General features: G+C 43.8%; 1 protein-coding gene across 1 annotated transcript in view; it reads left to right on the forward strand.

Annotated features, from left to right (window-relative positions):
* Positions 1-21,628, forward strand: part of PRDM6 (PR/SET domain 6) — a 152,068-nt gene that overhangs the window by 82,887 nt on the left and 47,553 nt on the right. The window contains exon 4 of the mRNA XM_088475159.1: positions 21,204-21,331. Coding sequence (XP_088331285.1) covers positions 21,204-21,331 — 128 coding nt within the window. The remainder of the gene's footprint in view (positions 1-21,203; positions 21,332-21,628) is intronic.

Consider the following 21,628-nt stretch of genomic DNA (forward strand, 5'->3'; position numbering starts at 1 on the left):
GTTATTTGGTTTGGAGTGTACTTTGGGGGTTACAGCACCCTTTAACGGTCAAGCCAGCCGGTCCTTTACTTATGACACAGGCACACGCTTGGCACTACTTTGTTGATGCACGTGCGGCTACTGCGCACACAATTCACAAACACTGAAAAAATATTTTTTTTTTTAGCACTTGGGGGGAGCACCCCTGACGGACAGAGCACCCCCTGGACAACACTACAGCACCCCTTTAGGACTGGGACACTGTACAGGACTTTGCAGTGGACACAGCCCCTATGGACAACTGACTGCACAACACAGTCCAGCCAGCCCCTATGGACTTTGAAGTAGTGGACACAGCCCCTATTAACAACAGCAGCACAGCACAACACAGCACAGCACAACACTACTCTGCACTACACTACACTACACAGCCCAGCTAGCCCTAACTCCCACCCTCCCTCTTCACTGTCCACAGCCGAGTGAGAAAATGGCGCCGACGCGGGTACCTTATATAGGATCCAAAACCCGCGAGACTCGGAAGGCGGGATGATGACGTTTTGCCTCGATTTCAGAATCCGAGTCAGGCGGGAAAAGTCGAGCCTGACTCGGATCTGCCTCGGATCGGGGGGGCTCGGGGGGGGTTCGGATTTCAGAAATCCGAACCCGCTCACCCCTAATAAATAATAGTTTGAAAAAGTCCTAATGTTAACCCAACTCCTATGCTTTGTTCAAAAATTAATAAAGTATTTTTAAATACTAGCACTAGTGGGGCTTTCCCATTGAAGTATTTATAGATTCACATTTATAATTATAAGATACTAATTACAAGACATTGAGGAAAATAAGAAATTAAGATATTGTACACAAAACCTACTCTCTAACGTGGTTATTATGTGTGTTTATCTGATTTTATTCATGCTTTATGTGTCATTGCTATCTGTATGAATGACAACTGCATAGCAACATAGGGGTCAATTATCTTCTTGCCTGCAATATCCCCCCACCTCCCCCAATGTCTGTTCCTTTTGGGTTCAACAGAGATAAATTAAATGCACTCAATAAACTACTTTGGAAAGTTGGTCAGTACAAATTCCTTTGCCAGAATCTTTTCACTAGCTTGTCTATCTGCATTCTACAGTAAGATAGTAACTACCACAATCTTATTTAGACGCCAAATCTAATTTTAGTCAACGGTAAGTTATGCTAATAATGTATCTGTAAACTACAACATCAAAAGTACAAGATGTTTGTTTACCAAGTGATCAGTAACTCCTACACAGAGACCCATCTCTGGTCAGCATCCAAAACTGCTTGTCATGATAACACAAGTGCATCCAATAGTGTTTCTTATCTGCATACTGATACATTGATGTTACAATGAAATGATAGGAATCAAACTTTTACAAACTGTCATCATGTTTTTGTCCTGAAATACTACTAATTCAAACAGTCTGTAATGTAATGTTATACTGTACTGAATTTTGGATAACAGGTTAGATATAGATATAGATACAGTATACAGTAATATGTGGTTATACAGCCTAATCTAAAGCTAATCCCAATTTATAAAAACGCTGGGATTTTCTAAATTATACCCCTTTTATACCGGAGCTAAAACCCGGGTTTTTGAAGGGTTAACCCGGGCAGCTCCCTGGTGTAAAAGGGGAGAGAGTTGGATCACCGGGTCGAGTGACCCGGCAATCCAACTCAGGTAACTAGCAGGGTTTAACACGGGCGTAGCCCGTGAAACCCTGCCGCGAGAACAGCGCACTCCGGGTCACGATGACCTGGAGTGCGCTGCTAGCCGGCCAATTGGTCCGGCTTCAGTGGCGCTTGGAGATGACATCATCTCCACGCGACCACTTTCACTCCGCAAAAGCCGGGTCTATGCAGACCCGACTGCGGTGTGATCGGCGCCGGCAAAATTCCAGGTCTGATCCGGATAGGAACTTGGGCCCTCATTCATAGCCGTACGCTCTGAGCAGAGCGCACGCTCTGAATGAGGCCGCCCTCCATAATTATGGAGCGTCCTCCTGGACGCTCGTATAGCTGTGGGTCACCACCCACAGCCTATACGAGCGTGCAGTTTGATGGCCGCGATGGTCTTGACCATCGCCACTGCGATCCGGAGCCTGCGGTTGAGTTTTTCAACCGCAAGGCCCGGAGTGATTTTGGCTCTATCAGAGCCAAAATCACTCCCACTGACATCACTAGTGATGTCAGTGGGCCGGCTTCTGACGGTAGGCGTTCCCTTGGGAACGCCCCCGTCAGGGAGGCACGCCCCCGGCACACCCACCAAAGGGGGCGTGCTGTCAATCAACATCGACAGCACGCCCCCTTTGATCACACACAACGAGCGAAGGAAAGTCCTTCGCTCGTCGCGTCTGGCGCATGCGCACGACGGAGCTCCCGCCGTCGTGCGCATGCTCAGTGCACAACATCGACCCACTTGCGAGCGGACAGCCGCTTGCGAGTGGGTCCGAATCAGGCCCTTTGTTCCAACTCCGGGTCAGACCCGGAATTTAGGTGGAAAAGGGGTATAAGTAGCTACACTAGTGGTTCCTAAACTTTCTTAAATCACGGCGCCCTAGAGTACCAGCGTTCTTTTTATTACATCCCTAAGCCAAAAGTTTTTTGATAAATTCAGAAAAAATTATTACATTAAGTAATTTTTTTGTTTTCCTGCCTTCCTTAGGGTCAGTTATATGGTGGTAGACAGGGTTGCACTTCTGTTTTTCCACATATTTTATGATTGACAGCTGCTATCACTAGTTTTGCCTATCAAGTTGAACATAGATATCTTTATTTGGTCATGGACCACCAACCTGTGGCATCCCTGCTAGTGCCCAGAGGCACCCCAGGGAATCACTGAGCTACAATAAGAGGGGTGCATAAATGTTATTACTAAGGGCTTGTGGACCAAATCTTATTAAAACAAATGAGTGACATACAATAGAGACTACTGGGGTTATCAGAGAAGATGGTGGTGGTGGGGCACAGAAAAGGCTCAGTGGATGACAAGATACCCCCTGCTTTTCAGCTGGATTATCCTATTCTAAACAAAACTTGCATAACAATAAGGTCTTTATGGTGAAATAGTGCTTAGCATTGCTGACTCACAGAACTAGAGTCACGGGTTCAAATCTAACCAGTTCCCTATCTGTGTGGTGTCTGTATCTTCTCCCGGTGTTTGCGTAGTATTTCACTGAGTTGACTGGTAACCAGGGAACCCAATATGTCCTGGGAGTGTGGGAGACATATTCCATAGCCTGGCAGGTTAATTGCTTTCTTCTAAATGTGAACCCTAGCGTGTATCCATGTAGTAGGTAGGGAATATAGAGGGAGATGTAGCAAATCTTCTAAAAAGGAGAAGTTGCCCATAGCAACCAATGAGATTTAAGTTATCATTTATCTAGCATTCTATAAAATGCTAGCTAGTATCTGATGGATTGCTATGGGCAACTGCTTCCAGGGCCAGCACCACCACTAGACAGCTTTAGGCAGCTGCCTAGGGCGTGGGCCACTAGTGGGCACTGCTGAGCACGCCAAAATAAAGAGTGAAGGATGTCTCTGATAGAGACGTCCTTCTTTTCACACTGGCAGCCGCTCCAAGGCTGTGTAGTCAGCCGCAGCTAATGCTTTCACCCCACACATGAGTAGAGACGGCCATCAGTGGGGTGTCCATCGTTGGTTACCATCGATGGGTCCATCAGTGATAACCATCAAGGGCACACAAACCATCTATGGTGAACCATCGATGGTTTGCACCGCTCCTGGGGAATGTCGAGCCACGGGCCAATGGTCGCCGGGGGCAGGGCTAAGCTCCGTCCTGTAAAGAGGAAAAAAAAACATCGGCTCCCAGTCATCCATCGATGTCAGAGAACCATTGGTTCTCTGCCATCGATGGCAAAACTAGTTAACATTTGCCAGCAACCATCGATCTTTTGAAAACATCGATTGTCGATGACCATCCCTACACATGAGATCACTGCACTGGTCACTGCCAGGCTGCAGTGTCCGCTTGGGTTATCATTGCCGGTGACGTCCGCTGTTCACAAGCATTGGTGCCCTCCCCCTGGCCGGCTGGGCTTTCTCCTCCCCTTATCTCCTCCACTTCTTTTGGTCCTTTGGAGAACATAACGAGCAGCCTGCCAGGTACTGTAGGCATCATAATCTCATTATATATATATATATATATATACCTATATATAGAGTGTCAATTTTGTTGGCACTCCAAGAGAAGAAAAGTACATGTGCTCCGGTGCTCAGACAATATATCTTCATATATCCAGGAGAAACGATCGGCACTCAGAGACTTAAATCAGTACAAAAACGTGTATTAACGGAAACGTTTCGGGGTGCAACCCCCTTTATCAAGCCAATACAGACAATGAAACGTTTCCAATGAATAGAGAGAGTCGGCACTCAGAGACTTTTTCTCAAACAGTGAACATTATGCCAGGGTAATTTATTGGTCAATGTTTCGGGGACCGAATCCCCTTCCTCAGGACAACAACAGTGACAAAACATGTGAACAAACAGTGTTAAATAGATAGCTTAAATGTCACTTACCCCCATCTCCCAATGAGAATTACTGCAACCAGGTCCCGTCGGCTGTCAACTGCCCTCCGTGTCCCCCTGGCTGGGGGACACGGAGGATAGTTGACATCAGACGGGACAGGTCAATGCCATGGCACAGGTCGCACCACCCTAGTTATGGCTCTAAGTGTGTAAGTTTCACCAGAGCAGGACTGAAAGACTAAGGCTGTACTAAGCCTTGGAGAGAGATAAAGCGGAGAGAGATAAAGTACCAGCCAATCAGCTCGAGTCCTAACTGTCTTCTTACAGGCTTTGTTTGATAAATGACTTTTAGGAGCTGATTAGTTGGTACTTTGGGGTCTATTTACTAAGCCTTGGAAGGAGATAAAGTGAACAGAGATAAAATCCCAACCAATCAGCACCTAACTGCCATGTTACAGGCTGTGTTTGAAAAATTAAAGTTAGGAGCTGATTGGTTGGGACTTTATCTCCGTTCACTTTATCTCCATCCAAGGCTTAGTAAATAGACCCTAAAGTCTCTCTCCAATTTAGCACTATCCAATGCTTGATACATCTCCCCCTATATAGCATGATGTTGATAAATGAGCCCTTTGATGATGATATGCCTTTATAGAATGACTGTGGTGAAAGTATAATCATTGGAAGGGTGTATACACTAAAATTCCAATGTTATGTTTGGGGTCCACTATATGATGTTAAGGTCTTAACTAGGGGTGTGCACCGGCCACTTTTCGTGTTTTGTGTTTTGGTTTTGGATCTGGATCTTTCTTCGTGTTTTGGATCTGGATTGGTTTTGCCAAAACCACCCTTCCGTGTTTTGGGTTCTGGGTTTTGTGTTTTGGATCTGTATTTTTTTGAAAAAAAACATAAAAACAGCTAAAATCACAGAATTTGTGGGTTTTTCTGCTCCTATGCTATTATTAACCTCAATAACCTTAATTTCCACTCATTTCCAGTCTATTCTGAATACCTCACACCTCACAATAGTGTTTTTATGTCCAAAAGGTTGCACCGAGGTAGCTGGATGACTATGCTAAGCGACACGAGTGGGCGGCACAAACACGTGATCCATCTAGGCGTGAAACTGCAGTGGCAGACAGGATGGCATTGAAAAACTAGGCCCCAAACTGTACATAATGCAAAGAAAAAAAAGAGGTGCAAGATGGAATTGTCCTTGGGCCCTCCCACCCACCCTTATGTTGTATAAACAGGACATGCACACTTTAACAAACCAATCATTTCAGCGCCAGGGTCTGCCACACAACTGTGGCTGAAATGCTTGGTTCGTTTGGGCCCCCACAAAACAAGCTGGCAATTAATCTGTCCCTGCACAAACTGGCTCTACGGAGGCAAGATGTCATCCTCATCCTCCTCATCCACCGATTCCTCACCCTCTTCAGTGTGTACATCCTCATCCTCACAGAGTATTAATTCGTCCCTGCTGGAACCACAGGTCCCTCTGTACGTTCTGGAGGCTGGTCTCCCTGGAAGAGTTGATAATTCATTTTATGAACATCATCTTCTCCACATTTTGTGGAAGCAACCTCCTACGCCTTTCGCTGATAAGGTTCCCGGCTGCACTAAACACTCTTTCGGAGTACACAATGGAGGGGGGGCAACTCAGGTAAAATAGAGCCAGTTTGTACAGGGACCTCCAAATTGCTTCTTTTTCCTGCCAGTACAGGTACGGACTGTCTGACATGCCTACTTGGATGCTGTCACCGATGTAATCCTTTAACAGACAGACGCACGCTTGTCGCTGCTGCTTTGAGGATTCAAGTGCGGCTACAGTCCACACAATTCACAAAGACAGAAAAAAAAAAAGAACATTTTTATTGTTTGTGGAGCACACTTTGAGGGTTACACCACCCTTTAACAGACAGACGCACGCTTGTCGCTGCTGCTTTGAGGATGCAAGTGCGGCTACAGCCCACACAATTCACAAAGACAGAAAAAAGAAAATTTTTATTGTTTGTGGAGCACACTTTGAGGGTTACACCACCCTTTAACAGACAGACGCACGCTTGTCGCTGCTGCTTTGAGGATGCAAGTGCGGCTACAGCCCACACAATTCACAAAGACAGAAAAAAGAATATTTTTATTGTTTGTGTAGCACACTTTGAGGGTTACACAACCCTTTAACAGACAGACGCACGCTTGTCGCTGCTGCTTTGAGGATGCAAGTGCGGCTACAGCCCACACAATTCACAAAGACAGAAAAAAGAATATTTTTATTGTTTGTGTAGCACACTTTGAGGGTGTCACCACCCTTTAACAGACAGACGCACGCTTGTCGCTGCTGCTTTAAGGATGCAGGTGCGGCTACAGCCCACACATTTCACAAAGACAGAAAAAAAAAGAACAATATTTTAATTGTTTGTGTAGCACACTTTGAGGGTGTCACCACCCTTTAACAGACAGACGCTGCTGCTTTGAGGATGCAGGTGGAATCTAGACGGGATTTGGAACCGAGGACACACTACCTCCATCAATTGTCTAAATCCCACTGCACTAATGTCGGATACCGGACGCAACTCTAACACCAACATAGCAGTCAAGGCCTCAGTTATACGTTTTGCTTCAGGATGACTGCTGTCGTACTTCATCCTCATCGCTAGGGACTGTTGGAGGGTCAATTGTTTAGTAAAAGTAGTGATGTTCCTACTTCCTCTCTGGGATGATGAACAACTCCCAGCAGCAGCAACAGCACTAGGAGGAAGTGGTTCTTGATCTTTCCCTATTTTATTTTTATCGGAGAAAGTTTGGTCCTCCATTTATGTTATATTGATATATAATATACGTGCGGCTAAAGCGCACACAAACACAGAAAATATTTTTTTATATTTGCTGGAGAGTAGTGCACTTTGTGGGTTACACCACCCTTTAAGAAATGAGCCAGCCGGCTCTTTACTTATGGGACACAGGCGCACGCTTGGCGCTGCTCCTTTGTTGATGCACGTGCAGCCACAGTGCACACAAGTCACAAACACAGAAAATATATATTTTTTTGGTTTGGACTGGAGTGTACTTTCGGGGGTTACAGCACCCTTTAACGGTCAAGCCAGCCGGCCCTTTACTTATGACACAGGCGCACGCTTGGCACTACTTTGTTGATGCACGTGCGGCTACTGCGAACACAATTCACAAACACAGAAAATATATTATTTTTTTTAGCACTTGGGGGGGAGCACCCCTGATGGACAGAGCACCCCCTGGACAACACTACAGCACCCCTTTAGGACTGGGACACTGCACAGGACTTTGGAGTGGACACAGCCCCTATGGAGAACTGACTGCACAACACAGTCCAGCCAGCCCCTATGGACTTTGAAGTAGTGGACACAGCCCCTATTAACAACAGCAGCACAGCACAACACAGCCAGCCCCTATGGACTTTGAAGTAGTGGACAACAGCAGCACTACACTACACAGCCCTAACTCCCACCCTCCCTCTTCACTGTCCACAGCCGAGTGAGAAAATGGCGCCGACGCGGGTACCTTATATAGGATCCAAAACCCGCGAGACTCGGAAGGCGGGATGATGACGTTTTGCCTCGATTTCAGATCCGAGTCAGGCGGGAAAAGTCGAGCCTGATTCGGATCGGACTCGGATCGGGGGGCTCGGGGGGGTTCGGATTTCAGAAATCCGAACCCGCTCACCCCTAGTCTTAACCCCGTTTAATTATTTGCTTAAATCGACTGTAGAATAGTTAGTGGATATTTGCACCTAGGTGCAATGCCATCACCTGTGAACATGTGTACATCATCATCATATACAACATAACTGCTACAGCACAAGCATACCATTGTTTACTCAATAAATAAAAGGGTAACAGCACAGTGTTTATCATTCACACAGATTGTCATGGTGAAATAAGCATGCACAATGCAGTACCTAGTATACATACCCGAAGAGACACATAGACAGTCTGTGGAAGCCTCAAACTCCCTAGCATTAAACTCCCTAGCATTAAACTCCCTAGCATTAAAGTACACGTGGTTACTAGAGTTTTTCTTTCTAATATTAACAGGGGTGCTGAGAGGGGAGGGTGGGTACTGAGTACCCGTGCCCGAACCTGTTGGAGAGGCCAGACGTAGACCCAGGCCGCCTTTGCAAGCACGTAGTGCCGCATATAGTATTTTTCTTTTTTACAATGGGGTGTGGTCACGCCTTCTGTATTATGGCCACACTCCCCAGTACCTGTTGATCTCCCTAAGGCCCTGCGTATTAACATATAAATGAGTCTGACAATGGGTCATACTATTTACAATGTCAGCATACCCACTTGTATTTTAGATTGCTTTTTAGTCGCTTTTGCTTTGCAGTGCAATGTCCTTTTCTGAATGCTTCTTCCTCCAGTAAATGCGTTTAACACAAGTTAAATTGAAGATTATGGAATGTACACTAATTTTCCCCCAGACACTTTTATTTGCATTTCATCATTTATAAAAGTACAAAAACCAACCGTTTGCCACCATTTAACTGCCTCCAATACTGTGTGTATAGCCACTAACAGATTGTAAGCTTCACTTTAGCACAGACTTAGAGCCATATTCAATATCAGCCGAGCCGCATTAAGTTAATGCGGCTCGGACTTAATGCTGACTCCGCCTGTTTGACAAGCGGCAAAGTATTGCACGCATGCACGATACTCTCCATATTCAATTTGAAAGTAGACGAAAATGGCACCGGGCGATACTTGGATCGGCGAAAACAAACGGGAATTTTTGGGAAATAATTGTAGGATCCCCCTAAAGATGTCTAGACCTCGGGGATCACTATGGGTACCCCGTTTTTGCCTGCAGAAGAAAGTCGGGGTTTTTAATTCGCTGCGGCTGGTGTTTTTTTACCAACTTTGAAGAAGTGATGCAGAAGAGCATTTAGCTTTTTTTTTTTCGCTTTTAAAAGTGGTCCCATCAAATTTGGGGTACTTGAAAATGGGTACTAGCATATTTTTAAGTCCCTAAAGGTAGTTTTATAAATTCTGCAAAAATGCACCTGCCGCTACTCTGCGCAATAAAAAAAACACCTGCCACATACTTGGGGACCCCACCAGTATTCATTTCCTTAGTTTGGCTTTTGTTTGACAATTTTTTTTTTGTGACCCCCAAATTTTTTTTTTTTTTTTGGGGTGTCCTGATTTTTTTTTTTTGGAACATTTCGTTTTAAGGAGGCATTCCAAAAAGTACAGGTTATTTTTTATAAGCCTGCACCCCTAAACCCCAAATCTAAACTTTATTTCACTTGCTATAGTTAATTAAAAAATTATCCCTGTTTTTTTAAAATGACCCTTGACCCCATTTACTAAAAAAAAAGGGAATTTTCGGGAAATATGCCTGGGACCCCCCTAAAGATGTCCAGACATGGGGAATCACTATGGGTACCCCTGTTTTTGCCTGCAAAAGAAAGTCAGGTTTTTAAATAGCTTTTTTCCTGCAGTGCCTATTAGAAATCCCGACTTCCTTCAGGAGATAAAAATGGGGGTACCCATAGTGATCCCCCATGTCTACATATCTTTAGGTGGGTCCCTAGAATATTTTCCGAAAATTCCCATTTTTTTTAACCTGTAAAAAAAAAAAATTACATAAGGTCCCCCCCCTTAAAAACCAAAACCAGCTCCAGGCTTAACAGCCAGTGGTGGTTTCTAATAATACGGGGAACAAAATGTGTAGGGTTCCACCGTATTTTAGAAACCAACACCGGGCTGCAGGGACTAGTGCTGGTTTTAAATATAGGGGGCAAAAAAGAGGTGGGGTACCCCCTATATTTAAGACCAGCACCAGACCCAACTGACTGGGGTGTAATGCCACAGCCCAGAGACCCAATCACCGGGGCTCCAGGTCCAAAGCATTACACCCCAAGTCGGTCAGCGCAAGCCAGTGATCTCGGGGGAGTCGGGGACCCCCCTCTCCCGAGCACCACAGGCTTACGTTGAAGCCTGGGGCTCATCCCCATACCCCTGGAGCGGTGGGTATGGGTGTAATAGGGGGGCCAAATAATGTAACACTATTGTACTTTACAGTGGAACTACAAGTGCCAGCATGCCTGCCATTTTGCACTTGTGGAACAACAAGTGCCAGCACACATGTGGCACCTGTAATTTCACTGTAAAATAAATAGTTAAAAAAAGACAAAACACACACAATGTGACAGTATAACTTTATTACACACACCTACCCATTCACGCATACTTACCTAGACCAGATGAATCTGTCCCCTTCTCCAGTAGAATATCCAACAAACATGGCTCTGCAAATAAAAAATCATACTCACCTATATCCTGGCGCTGGTCGCCGCAGTAATCCATGTACTTGGCAAAAAAACAAACCGACTACACGTCCCACTAACTAGCTATGAGTATGTGTGTTGCCACAGATACTCATAGCTCCCCAATGCCAGCTGATGGCACATCCACAGAGCTGGCAGTCCCGAGAGCCAATCAACGACCGCGCTGACTGTAGAGCGGCCGCTGATTGGCTCCGGCTACTGACAGTTCCCACGTGGGTGAGTCAAATTTGGGGTACTTGAAAATGGGGTTCAGCATATTTGAAAGTTGCTAAAATGACTTAAAAAAATCATGAAAAACCCACCTGCCGCAAACACCTTCAATCAAAAAAACACTTGGGGCATACTTGGGGACCTCCCCAGAGTCAAGTTCGCTATTTTTTAAGTTTGTACCCCAATTTTTTTTTTTCACCCCCTTTTTCAAAGTAAATTTTTGGGGTGCACTTAATTTTTTTTTGACGCAGATTACCTTTTGGGGACTGTCTGAAGGCTGCAACAGGCGATAATGACGTCATCGGCGGTAAATTACCGCGAATCCGGACTTAACGCCTCAAATTGAATACGGCCCTAAGGTTCTTTAGTAATGTGCCGATCATTGAACACTGCTGTGAGATCTTTTGACACTGTGTAATAAAGAATAATAATAACCCATATTATTTGATACACATACTGTATATACATAAAGAAAGCAAGAACATGCTCATGTGTAAATGGATATTATATATAAAGTATACATACTGAGTAGAAGAGAGAAAATACTGTTCCTTTAGATAAAGACAAACTATGCAAAATGATAACATTGTAACAATGCATATAAACTTTACATTACGGTTTCATGTTAGTTCTCCATCTGCAAACAATTGTGCAGCTGCATACTATTAAAATAGGAGAAATAAGTATGTCAGCATTGCAGCCTTCATACCAAACAATCTAACTCATTTTATAGTCCACAGCTATGAGTCCTGCTTATACAACTAACATTCATCATAGCGATAAGTGTCATTTTTATTGCTGCAATTTCACATTGTTGCTTTATTGTTGTGGCTACTGAGCAATACTGAGCTGCAATGGTGACAACTATCCAGATCGATCTGGGGGCTGATTCACCAGTGGATGCAGTGTCGGTTTTGGACGCAAGCGACCAATGTTTTTAGTCTGTGCATGTTTCTCAGTGGTTACCGCTTAGGGACCCAGAACAAATCTGGAAGCAGAGAGACAATTTCCTGGGTGGTGGCCAGTGGCGTAACTAGGGTCTTCAGAGCCCAGGGCAAGTTTCAGATTGGTGCCCCCCCATTAAACAGCTATATATATAATAATAATAAATACAATTTACACACCGTGATCACCTGATCTTCACTAGAGCTCCATATACACCTTTTTTCACATTCCATATGCACCTTACCTTTGCGGTAGTTTCTCACAATGTGGAACCTCTGAAGAAATGTATCCTCCCTGGAACGATGGCGTCTTCAGTCGGTATTCACTATTCATGTAGGTCACTTCGTCCGGAAGATGCCTGTTTATGTGTTAAAAAAGTAATCATAAAACAGCGATTCAACCAGACTCGTTCCCCCTGTGTAACTTCCTTCCCCTGCGCCTCTCAGCCACACCATCATCTCACTGCATCCTCTCTTAGCCACACCATCATCTCCCTCCCTGTGTCATCTCTTCTTAGCTACACCATCCCCTCCTCTTGCGTTGTCTCTCAGCACACCATCACCGCCCCCCCCTGCGTCAATTCTCAGCACACCAACAACTCCCCACCTAGTCGTCTTTCAGCACACCATCACCGCCCCCCCTGCATTGTCTCTCAGTCAGGCGATCAGCTCCCCCCCTGCATCGTCTGTATATACATACACACACAGACATATACACATACACACACTGACATATATATACACATACACACACTGACATATATATATATATTATATATATATATATACACACACACATACTGACACATACACACACTGATACATACACACTCTGACATATACACATACACACACTGACATATACAGTACACTGACACATATATACATACACACACTGACATATACAGTACACTGACACATATACAGTGACACATATACAGTACACTGACACATATATACATACACACACTGACATATACAGTACACTGACACATATATACATACACACACTGACACATATACAGTGACACATGTACAGTACACTGACACATATATACATACACACACTAACATATACAGTACACTGACACATATACAGTACACTGACACATATATGCATGCACACACTGACATATACAGTACACTGACACATATATACATGCACACACTGACATATACAGTACACTGACACACTGACACATATACAGTACACTGACATATACAGTACACTGACACATATACAGTACACTGACACATATATACATACACACACTGACATATACAGTACACTGACACATATACATACACACACTGACATATACAGTACACTGACACATATATACATGCACACACTGACATATACAGTACACTGACACATATACAGTACACTGACACATATACATACACACACTGACATATACAGTACACTGACACATATATACATACACACACTGACATACACAGTACACTGACACATATATACATACACACACTGACATACAGTACACTGACACATATAAACATGCACACACTGACATATACAGTACACTGACACATATATACATACACAGACTGACATATACAGTACACTGACACATATATACATACACACACTGACATATATATATACAGTACACTGACATATATATACATACACACACTGACATATACAGTACACTGACACATATATACATACACACAATGACATACACAGTACACTGACACATATATACATGCACACACTGACATATACAGTACACTGACACATATACAGTACATTGACACATATACAGTACACACACTGACATATACAGTACACTGACACACACAGTACACTGACACATATATACATGCACACACTGACATATACAGTACACTGACACATATACAGTACACTGACACATATATATACATACAAAGACTTACACATATATTTTATTTATTTATTACCAGTTATTTATATAGCGCACACATATTCCGCAGCGCTTTACAGAGAGAATATTTGGCCATTCACATCTGTCCCTGCCCCAGTGGAGCTTGCAATCTATATTCCCTACCACATGCTCACACACACACACACTTATGGTCAATTTTGAGGGGAGCCAATTAACCTACCAGTATATTTTTGGAGTGTGGGAGGAAACCGGAGTACCCGGAGGAAACCCACGCAAGCACAGGGAGAATATACAAACTCCACACAGTTAGGGCCATGGTGGGAATTGAACCCATGACCTCATTGCTGTGAGGCAGTAACGCTAACCATTACACCGTCTGTGCTGCTATATATACATACACACACTGACATATACAGTACACTGACACATACACACACTGACATATACAGTACACTGACACATATACAGTACACTGACATATACAGTACACTGACACATATATACATACACACACTGACATACACAGTACACTGACACACTGAAACATATACCGTACACTGACACATATACAGTACACTGACACATATATACATACACAGACTGACATATACAGTACACTGACACATATATACATACACACACTGACATATACAGTACACTGACACATATATACATACACAGACTGACATATACAGTACACTGACACATATATACATACACACACTGACATATATATATACAGTACACTGACATATATATACATACACACACTGACATATACAGTACACTGACACATATATACATACACACAATGACATACACAGTACACTGACACATATATACATGCACACACTGACATATACAGTACACTGACACATATACAGTACATTGACACATATACAGTACACACACTGACATATACAGTACACTGACACACACAGTACACTGACACATATATACATGCACACACTGACATATACAGTACACTGACACATATACAGTACACTGACACATATATATACATACAAAGACTTACACATATATTTTATTTATTTATTACCAGTTATTTATATAGCGCACACATATTCCGCAGCGCTTTACAGAGAGAATATTTGGCCATTCACATCTGTCCCTGCCCCAGTGGAGCTTGCAATCTATATTCCCTACCACATGCTCACACACACACACACTTATGGTCAATTTTGAGGGGAGCCAATTAACCTACCAGTATATTTTTGGAGTGTGGGAGGAAACCGGAGTACCCGGAGGAAACCCACGCAAGCACAGGGAGAATATACAAACTCCACACAGTTAGGGCCATGGTGGGAATTGAACCCATGACCTCATTGCTGTGAGGCAGTAACGCTAACCATTACACCGTCTGTGCTGCTATATATACATACACACACTGACATATACAGTACACTGACACATACACACACTGACATATACAGTACACTGACACATATACAGTACACTGACATATACAGTACACTGACACATATATACATACACACACTGACATACACAGTACACTGACACACTGAAACATATACCGTACACTGACACATATACAGTACACTGACACATATATACATACACAGACTGACATATACAGTACACTGACTCATATATACATACACAGACTGACATATACAGTACACTGACACATATATACATACACACACTGACATATACAGTACACTGACACATATATATATACACACACTGACATATACAGTACACTGACACATATATACATACACACACTGACATATACAGTCACACTGACACATATATACATACACACACTGACATACACAGTACACTGACACATATATACATACACACACTGACATATACAGTTATATACATACACACACTGACATATACAGTACACTGACACATATATACATACACACACTGACATATAAAGTACACTGACACATATATACATACACACACTGACAGCCTACTCAGACACAGATATCTCTTTCACACAAATGCAACCAGCAGCCCCCTCTCCACACATAACACACACCAACCTCCACCCCCTCCAATTACCCACCTGCAGTGAGCACAGAGAGCTGGGGAAGGAAGAATCACTCCTCACCTGGTACCCGGAGTCAGACAGCAGCGTGTTTCAGGCAGGTCAGGAAACAGGAAGAGCTCTCACTCTCTCATCAACAAGACTGCCCGTGAGGGGCTGCATGCTTCCACTGCAGCTCCCCCTAGAGGCAGCCCAATTAGCAGCAGGCTAGCAGGCACAGCACACTGACCTGCTCGTTATTAGTCAGGATACAATGATGGCGGGAGGGGGAAGGGCAGGTGTGCGCGCAGGTATGATGCCCTGCCGGCGCCCCCTCTGCTGGGCTTGTCAGGGCGCCCAGGGCATGTGCCCCGCTCGACCCCCCTAGTTACGCCACTGGTGGTGGCTACTGAGAGCAGGTGTGCCGCGGACGTGTCCATTCCAGCAACTGTGTGTTTTTCTGCAGTTGTGCTGGCTCTGGCAGCCATGTTATTATGCAAAGTGGTGGATTTCAGTCACATTGTTGGGCGTCTCTATGCTAATGCCACAGCCGATGTGATTCATACAGAGACACAGTCACGGCTCTTGTTACCACCCACCGCTGACTCAGGCCCTGAGTTACTTGGGGCTCATTCTGCTATATTGAGCATGTGTCATGGGCTGGTGCAAGTGTGGAGCTGGTGGTTCAGGTTGAGCTTCCAGTTCCACCACTGGTACAAAAAAATATATATAAGTGGTTTAAAATTGTATATTATAAAGTTATACAGTAGATCTAATATATATCTTTACCTTACATATACAGATCATTATTTTTCCGGAAAAATAAATGTTATTTTCTGGGGGTTGGGACAATATCCCTATTGAAAAGTCATTTCCTGATATGTAGTTTAAAGAACAGAACACTTGATAACACTGTACAACAAATTAGGCGTGTGCACCGGCCACTTTTCGTGTTTTGGTTTTGGATCTGGATCTTTCTTCGTGTTTTGGATCTGGATTGGTTTTGCCAAAACCACCCTTCCGTATTTTGGGTTCTGGGTTTTGTGTTTTGGATCTGTATTTTTTTTTAAAAAAGTATAAAAACAGCTTAAATCACAGAATTTGTGGGTTTTTCTGCTCCTATGCAATTATTAACCTCAATAACCTTCATTTCCACTCATTTCCATTCTATTCTGAACACCTCACACCTCACAATATTATTTTTATGGCCAAAAGATTGCACCGAGGTAGCTGGATGACTATGCTAAGCGACACGAGTGGGCGGCACAAACACGTGGCCCATCTAGGAGTGACACTGCAGTGGCAGACAGGATGGCAGTTTGAAAAACTAGGCCCCAAACAGTACATACTGCAAAGAAAAAAAAGAGGTGCAAGATGGAATTATCCTTGGGCCCTCCCACCCACCCTTATGTTGTATAAACAGGACATGCACACTTTAACAAAGCAATCATTTCAGCGCCAGGGTCTGCCACATGACTGTGGCTGAAATGATTGGTTCGTTTGGGCCCCCACAAAACAAGCTGGCAATTAATGTGTCCCTGCACAAACTGGCTCTACGGAGGCAAGATGTCGTCCTCATCCTCCTCATCCACCGATTCCTTGGATAAAACAGGAAAAAGGGATTTAGGTGTCCCTGGACTGCTTACGGTCTTAGCCAAAGTTTCTGAACTTGACAGTAACTTTTTATGAACGCGCTGCAGGTGCCGTATAAGGGAGGATGTTCCTAGGTGGTTAACGTCCCTACCCCTACTTATTTCACCTTTACATATGGTACATATGGCAAGACAGTTGTTGTCCGGATTTGGATAGAAATATTGCCAGACCAAAGAGGTGGAATGTTTGGTCTTCTGCCCAGGCATGACCGTGATGGACTTTTTCATCCCACGGACAACAACTGTCTCCCCCGGAGCCTGATTTAAACAAACCACATCACCATCAGAATCCTCCTCGCCAACTTCCTCCTCAGTGCCAGCTACACCAGTATCCTCATCCTGTTGTACTTCAACAGTGACATCTTCAATTTGCATATCAGCAAGTGGACTGTGGGTGCTCCTTTCAGCACTTGCAGGGGGCGTGCAAATGGTGGAAAGAGCCACCTCTTCCCGTCCAGTGCTGGGAAGGTCAGGCATCGCAACCGCCACCACACTTGGACTCTCCTTGGGGATTTGTGATATCTTCTTAGAAAGCACAGTTCTTCGCTGTGCTTTTGCCAGCTTAACTCGTTTGATTTTTTTAGCGGGAGGAGGGCTTCCATCGTCATGTGAAGCTGAACCACTAGTCATGAACTTAGGGAAAGACCTTAGCCGTTCCTTGCCACTCCGTGTCGTAAATGGCATATTGGCAAGTTTACGTTTCTCTTCAGATGATTGAAATGTTTTTTTCAAGGTCATTTTCCTGAACTTTGTCATTTGGGATTGTATGTGCCCTCTACTATGACATTGGGCATCGGCCTTGGCAGACGACGTTGATGGCATGTTATCGTCCATGTCATGACTAGTGGCAGCAGCTTCAGCACTAGGAGGAAGTGGTTCTTGATCTTTCCCTATTTTATTTTTATCGGAGAAAGTTTGGTCCTCCATTTATGTTATATTGATATATACATGCGGCTAAGGCGCACACAAACACAGAAAATAATTTTCTATTTTTGTTGGAGACTAGTGCACTTTGTGGGTTACACCACCCTTTAAGAAATGAGCCAGCCGGCCCTTTACTTATGGGACACAGGCGCACGCTTGGCGCTGCTCCTTTGTTGATGCACGTGCAGCTACAGCCCACACAATTCACAAACACGGAATTTTTTTTTTTAATTTTGTTTGGAGTGCCCTTTGGGGGTTACAGCACCCTTTAGCGGTCAATCCAGCCGGCCCTTTATTTATGGGACACAGGCGCACGATTGGCACTACTTTGTTGATGCACGTGCGGCTACTGCGCACACAATTCACAAACACAAAAAAATATATTTTTTTATTTTGTTTGGAATGCCCTTTGGGGGTTACAGCACCCTTTAATGGACAAGCCAGCCAGCCTTTTACTTATGGGACACAGGCGCACGCTTGGCGCTGCTCCTTCGTTGATGCACGTGCAGCCACAGTGCACACAATTCACAAACACAGAAAACATTTTTTTATTTTGTTTGGAGTGCCCTTTGGGGGTTACAGCACCCTTTAGCGGTCAATCTAGCCGGCCCTTTATTTATGGGACACAGGCGCACGCTTGGCACTACTTTGTTGATGCACGTGCGGCTACTGCGCACACAATTCACAAACACAAAAAAATATATATTTTTATTTTGTTTGGAGTGCCCTTTGGGGGTTACAGCACCCTTTAACGGACAAGCCAGCCGGCCTTTTACTTATGGGACACAGGCGCACGCTTGGCACTGCTCCTTTGTTGATGCACGTGCAGCCACAGTGCACACAATTCACAAACACAGAAAAAATATTTATTTTTTTTTGCACTTGGGGGGAGCACCCCTGATGGACAGAGCACCCCCTGGACAACACTACAGCACCCCTTTAGGACTGGGACACTGCACAGGACTTTGGAGTGGACACAGCCCCTATGGACAACTGACTGCACAACACAGTCCAGCCAGCCCCTATGGACTTTAAAGGAGTGGACACAGCCCCTATGGACAACAGCAGCACAGCGCAGCACAGCACAACACTACACTGCACTACACTACACTACACAGCCCAGCCAGCCCTAACTCCCACCCTCCCTCTTCACTGTCCACAGCCGAGTGAGAAAATGGCGCCGATGCGGGTACCTTATATAGGATCCAAAACCCGCGAGACCTGGAAGGCGGGATGATGACGTTTTTACCTCGATTTCAGATCCGAGTCAGGCGGGAAAAGTCGAGCCTGACTCGGATCGGCCTCGGATCGGGGGGGCTCGGGGGGTTCGGATTTCAGAAATCCGAAACCGCTCACCCCTACAACAAATTAATACTTTTAATTTGTTTCCTTTCTAAAAATAGTCATACATTACTAATTTGAGGTCAAGAAAAACTAAAATGATTTCAGAATGTTTTTACTAGCTCTATTTTTTGAGCTACACTACTTGCACTATACTGTATGTACATTAGTAATATAGTCATAGTGAAAAGCTATTTTAAAATAATCTGATATTTTCTTGACAGAAAATAAATAAAGTTGTTTTAATTCAATCAATCACAAATAAGAACACAAAATGAAACAAACATACAGCATACTAAACAAACATAGAGCATACGAAAGTACTATCTAATATAGTGGCCTATGCATGGTGGTGCTTTCTCTTTGCTTGTCGCTTGTACTCCTCTTCTGGGGCATCTCTTGTCACTGTCCAACAGTAGTGATTCACCTACCCTGATATCTTTGTTCCATTGCTGAAATGTCTTGGTGGAATCGCTCACTATGTTTGTTACTCAGTGCACCACAGTTATCTTGTGTGGGTAATCCAATGAATCCCATATATTTGAATAGGGGAGGGGACAAATCACTGATTCATTTAATTGGGTCATTGGGCCCCACCCCCTCTGCGCGTAACGCAGATTGCTGGTAAGATTCTCTCCATTCTGCCCACTTCACTAAGAATACCCCTACATCGTCATAAATGGGCTATATCTCGGAACTCAGAGCTAACTGAGAGTTTTAAATGCCATATTCATTCTTTGCATGCTGAAATCAATTAGAAGTAACTATTTTCACATCGGAAACTTTTTCATTGTTGTGCAGTGTAAATAGCCGTTATCATGTAAAATCATTGATTGGATGAAGAGGAAAAAGCCCCTATGCAAACACAAAACCCTGCTCTGTGATAAGTTAGCCCGATAGCTTTTGCCATGGGACAGACAGATTAGACTGACTTAGTAATGGCCTTTCTGAGACTAGAAAACATTTCTGGGTGAAATCACAGCCATGTGATTATTTTTTTTAAAGTTATTAGTGGCTTTTGCTATCCGTATAGTAACTGCCCATTAGGACAAAACTCTTGTCTGGCAGTTCATTACATAGTTGTCAAGCCAAAATGATTGTGTGGGAAGCATGGTGTCATTTAGGACATTTTCTGAATATGTTTATTATACGACAGATTGGATTGATAAGACAGGATAAATTTATAGTACATCACAATGTGTTTCCTTCTCAAGTCAAACTACTCTTAAGATCCATCCATAAACTGGTGACAAATCTCAGGGTAATAAATTCCTACAAAAGATATATCAAGGTCCCGGCTACACAGTGAAAAACGATTGCTGATTTATTTATTAATTTTATTTATACAAGTTATTGAACTTGCAACCTCTTATCCTCCAGATATATGACCAGGATGGGACACTACAGCACTTTATTGATGGAGGAGAGCCCAGTAAGTCAAGCTGGATGAGGTACGTCCGATGTGCCAGACACTGCGGGGAGCAGAATTTGACAGTGGTTCAGTACAGGTAATGTGTTAAAAAAAATGATTTAAATTAGTTTCAAAAATGAATGTTCAAACCACAATATATTTGAAATAGGGTTGTAGAATCTTTAAACAGACCCTGTTTTAGATGGTGCCTAGCAATGCAGTAATATTTATATTATAAACCATAAGAAAACAAGTTGTTACTTGAAACAGAAATTGGGATGCGTTAAAATACTGACACTTATTACCTGCCCACCACAGGCACTACAATATGGATTAAGGGCCTGGTTCAGCAGTGCCCCTGACCCGTTCTGCACATGCGTAGAACGGGTCTCCG

This window comes from Taudactylus pleione, unplaced genomic scaffold (genome assembly GCF_031769625.1).
Source record: "Taudactylus pleione unplaced genomic scaffold, aTauple2 ptg000162l, whole genome shotgun sequence".
NCBI classification, from domain to species: domain Eukaryota; kingdom Metazoa; phylum Chordata; class Amphibia; order Anura; family Myobatrachidae; genus Taudactylus; species Taudactylus pleione.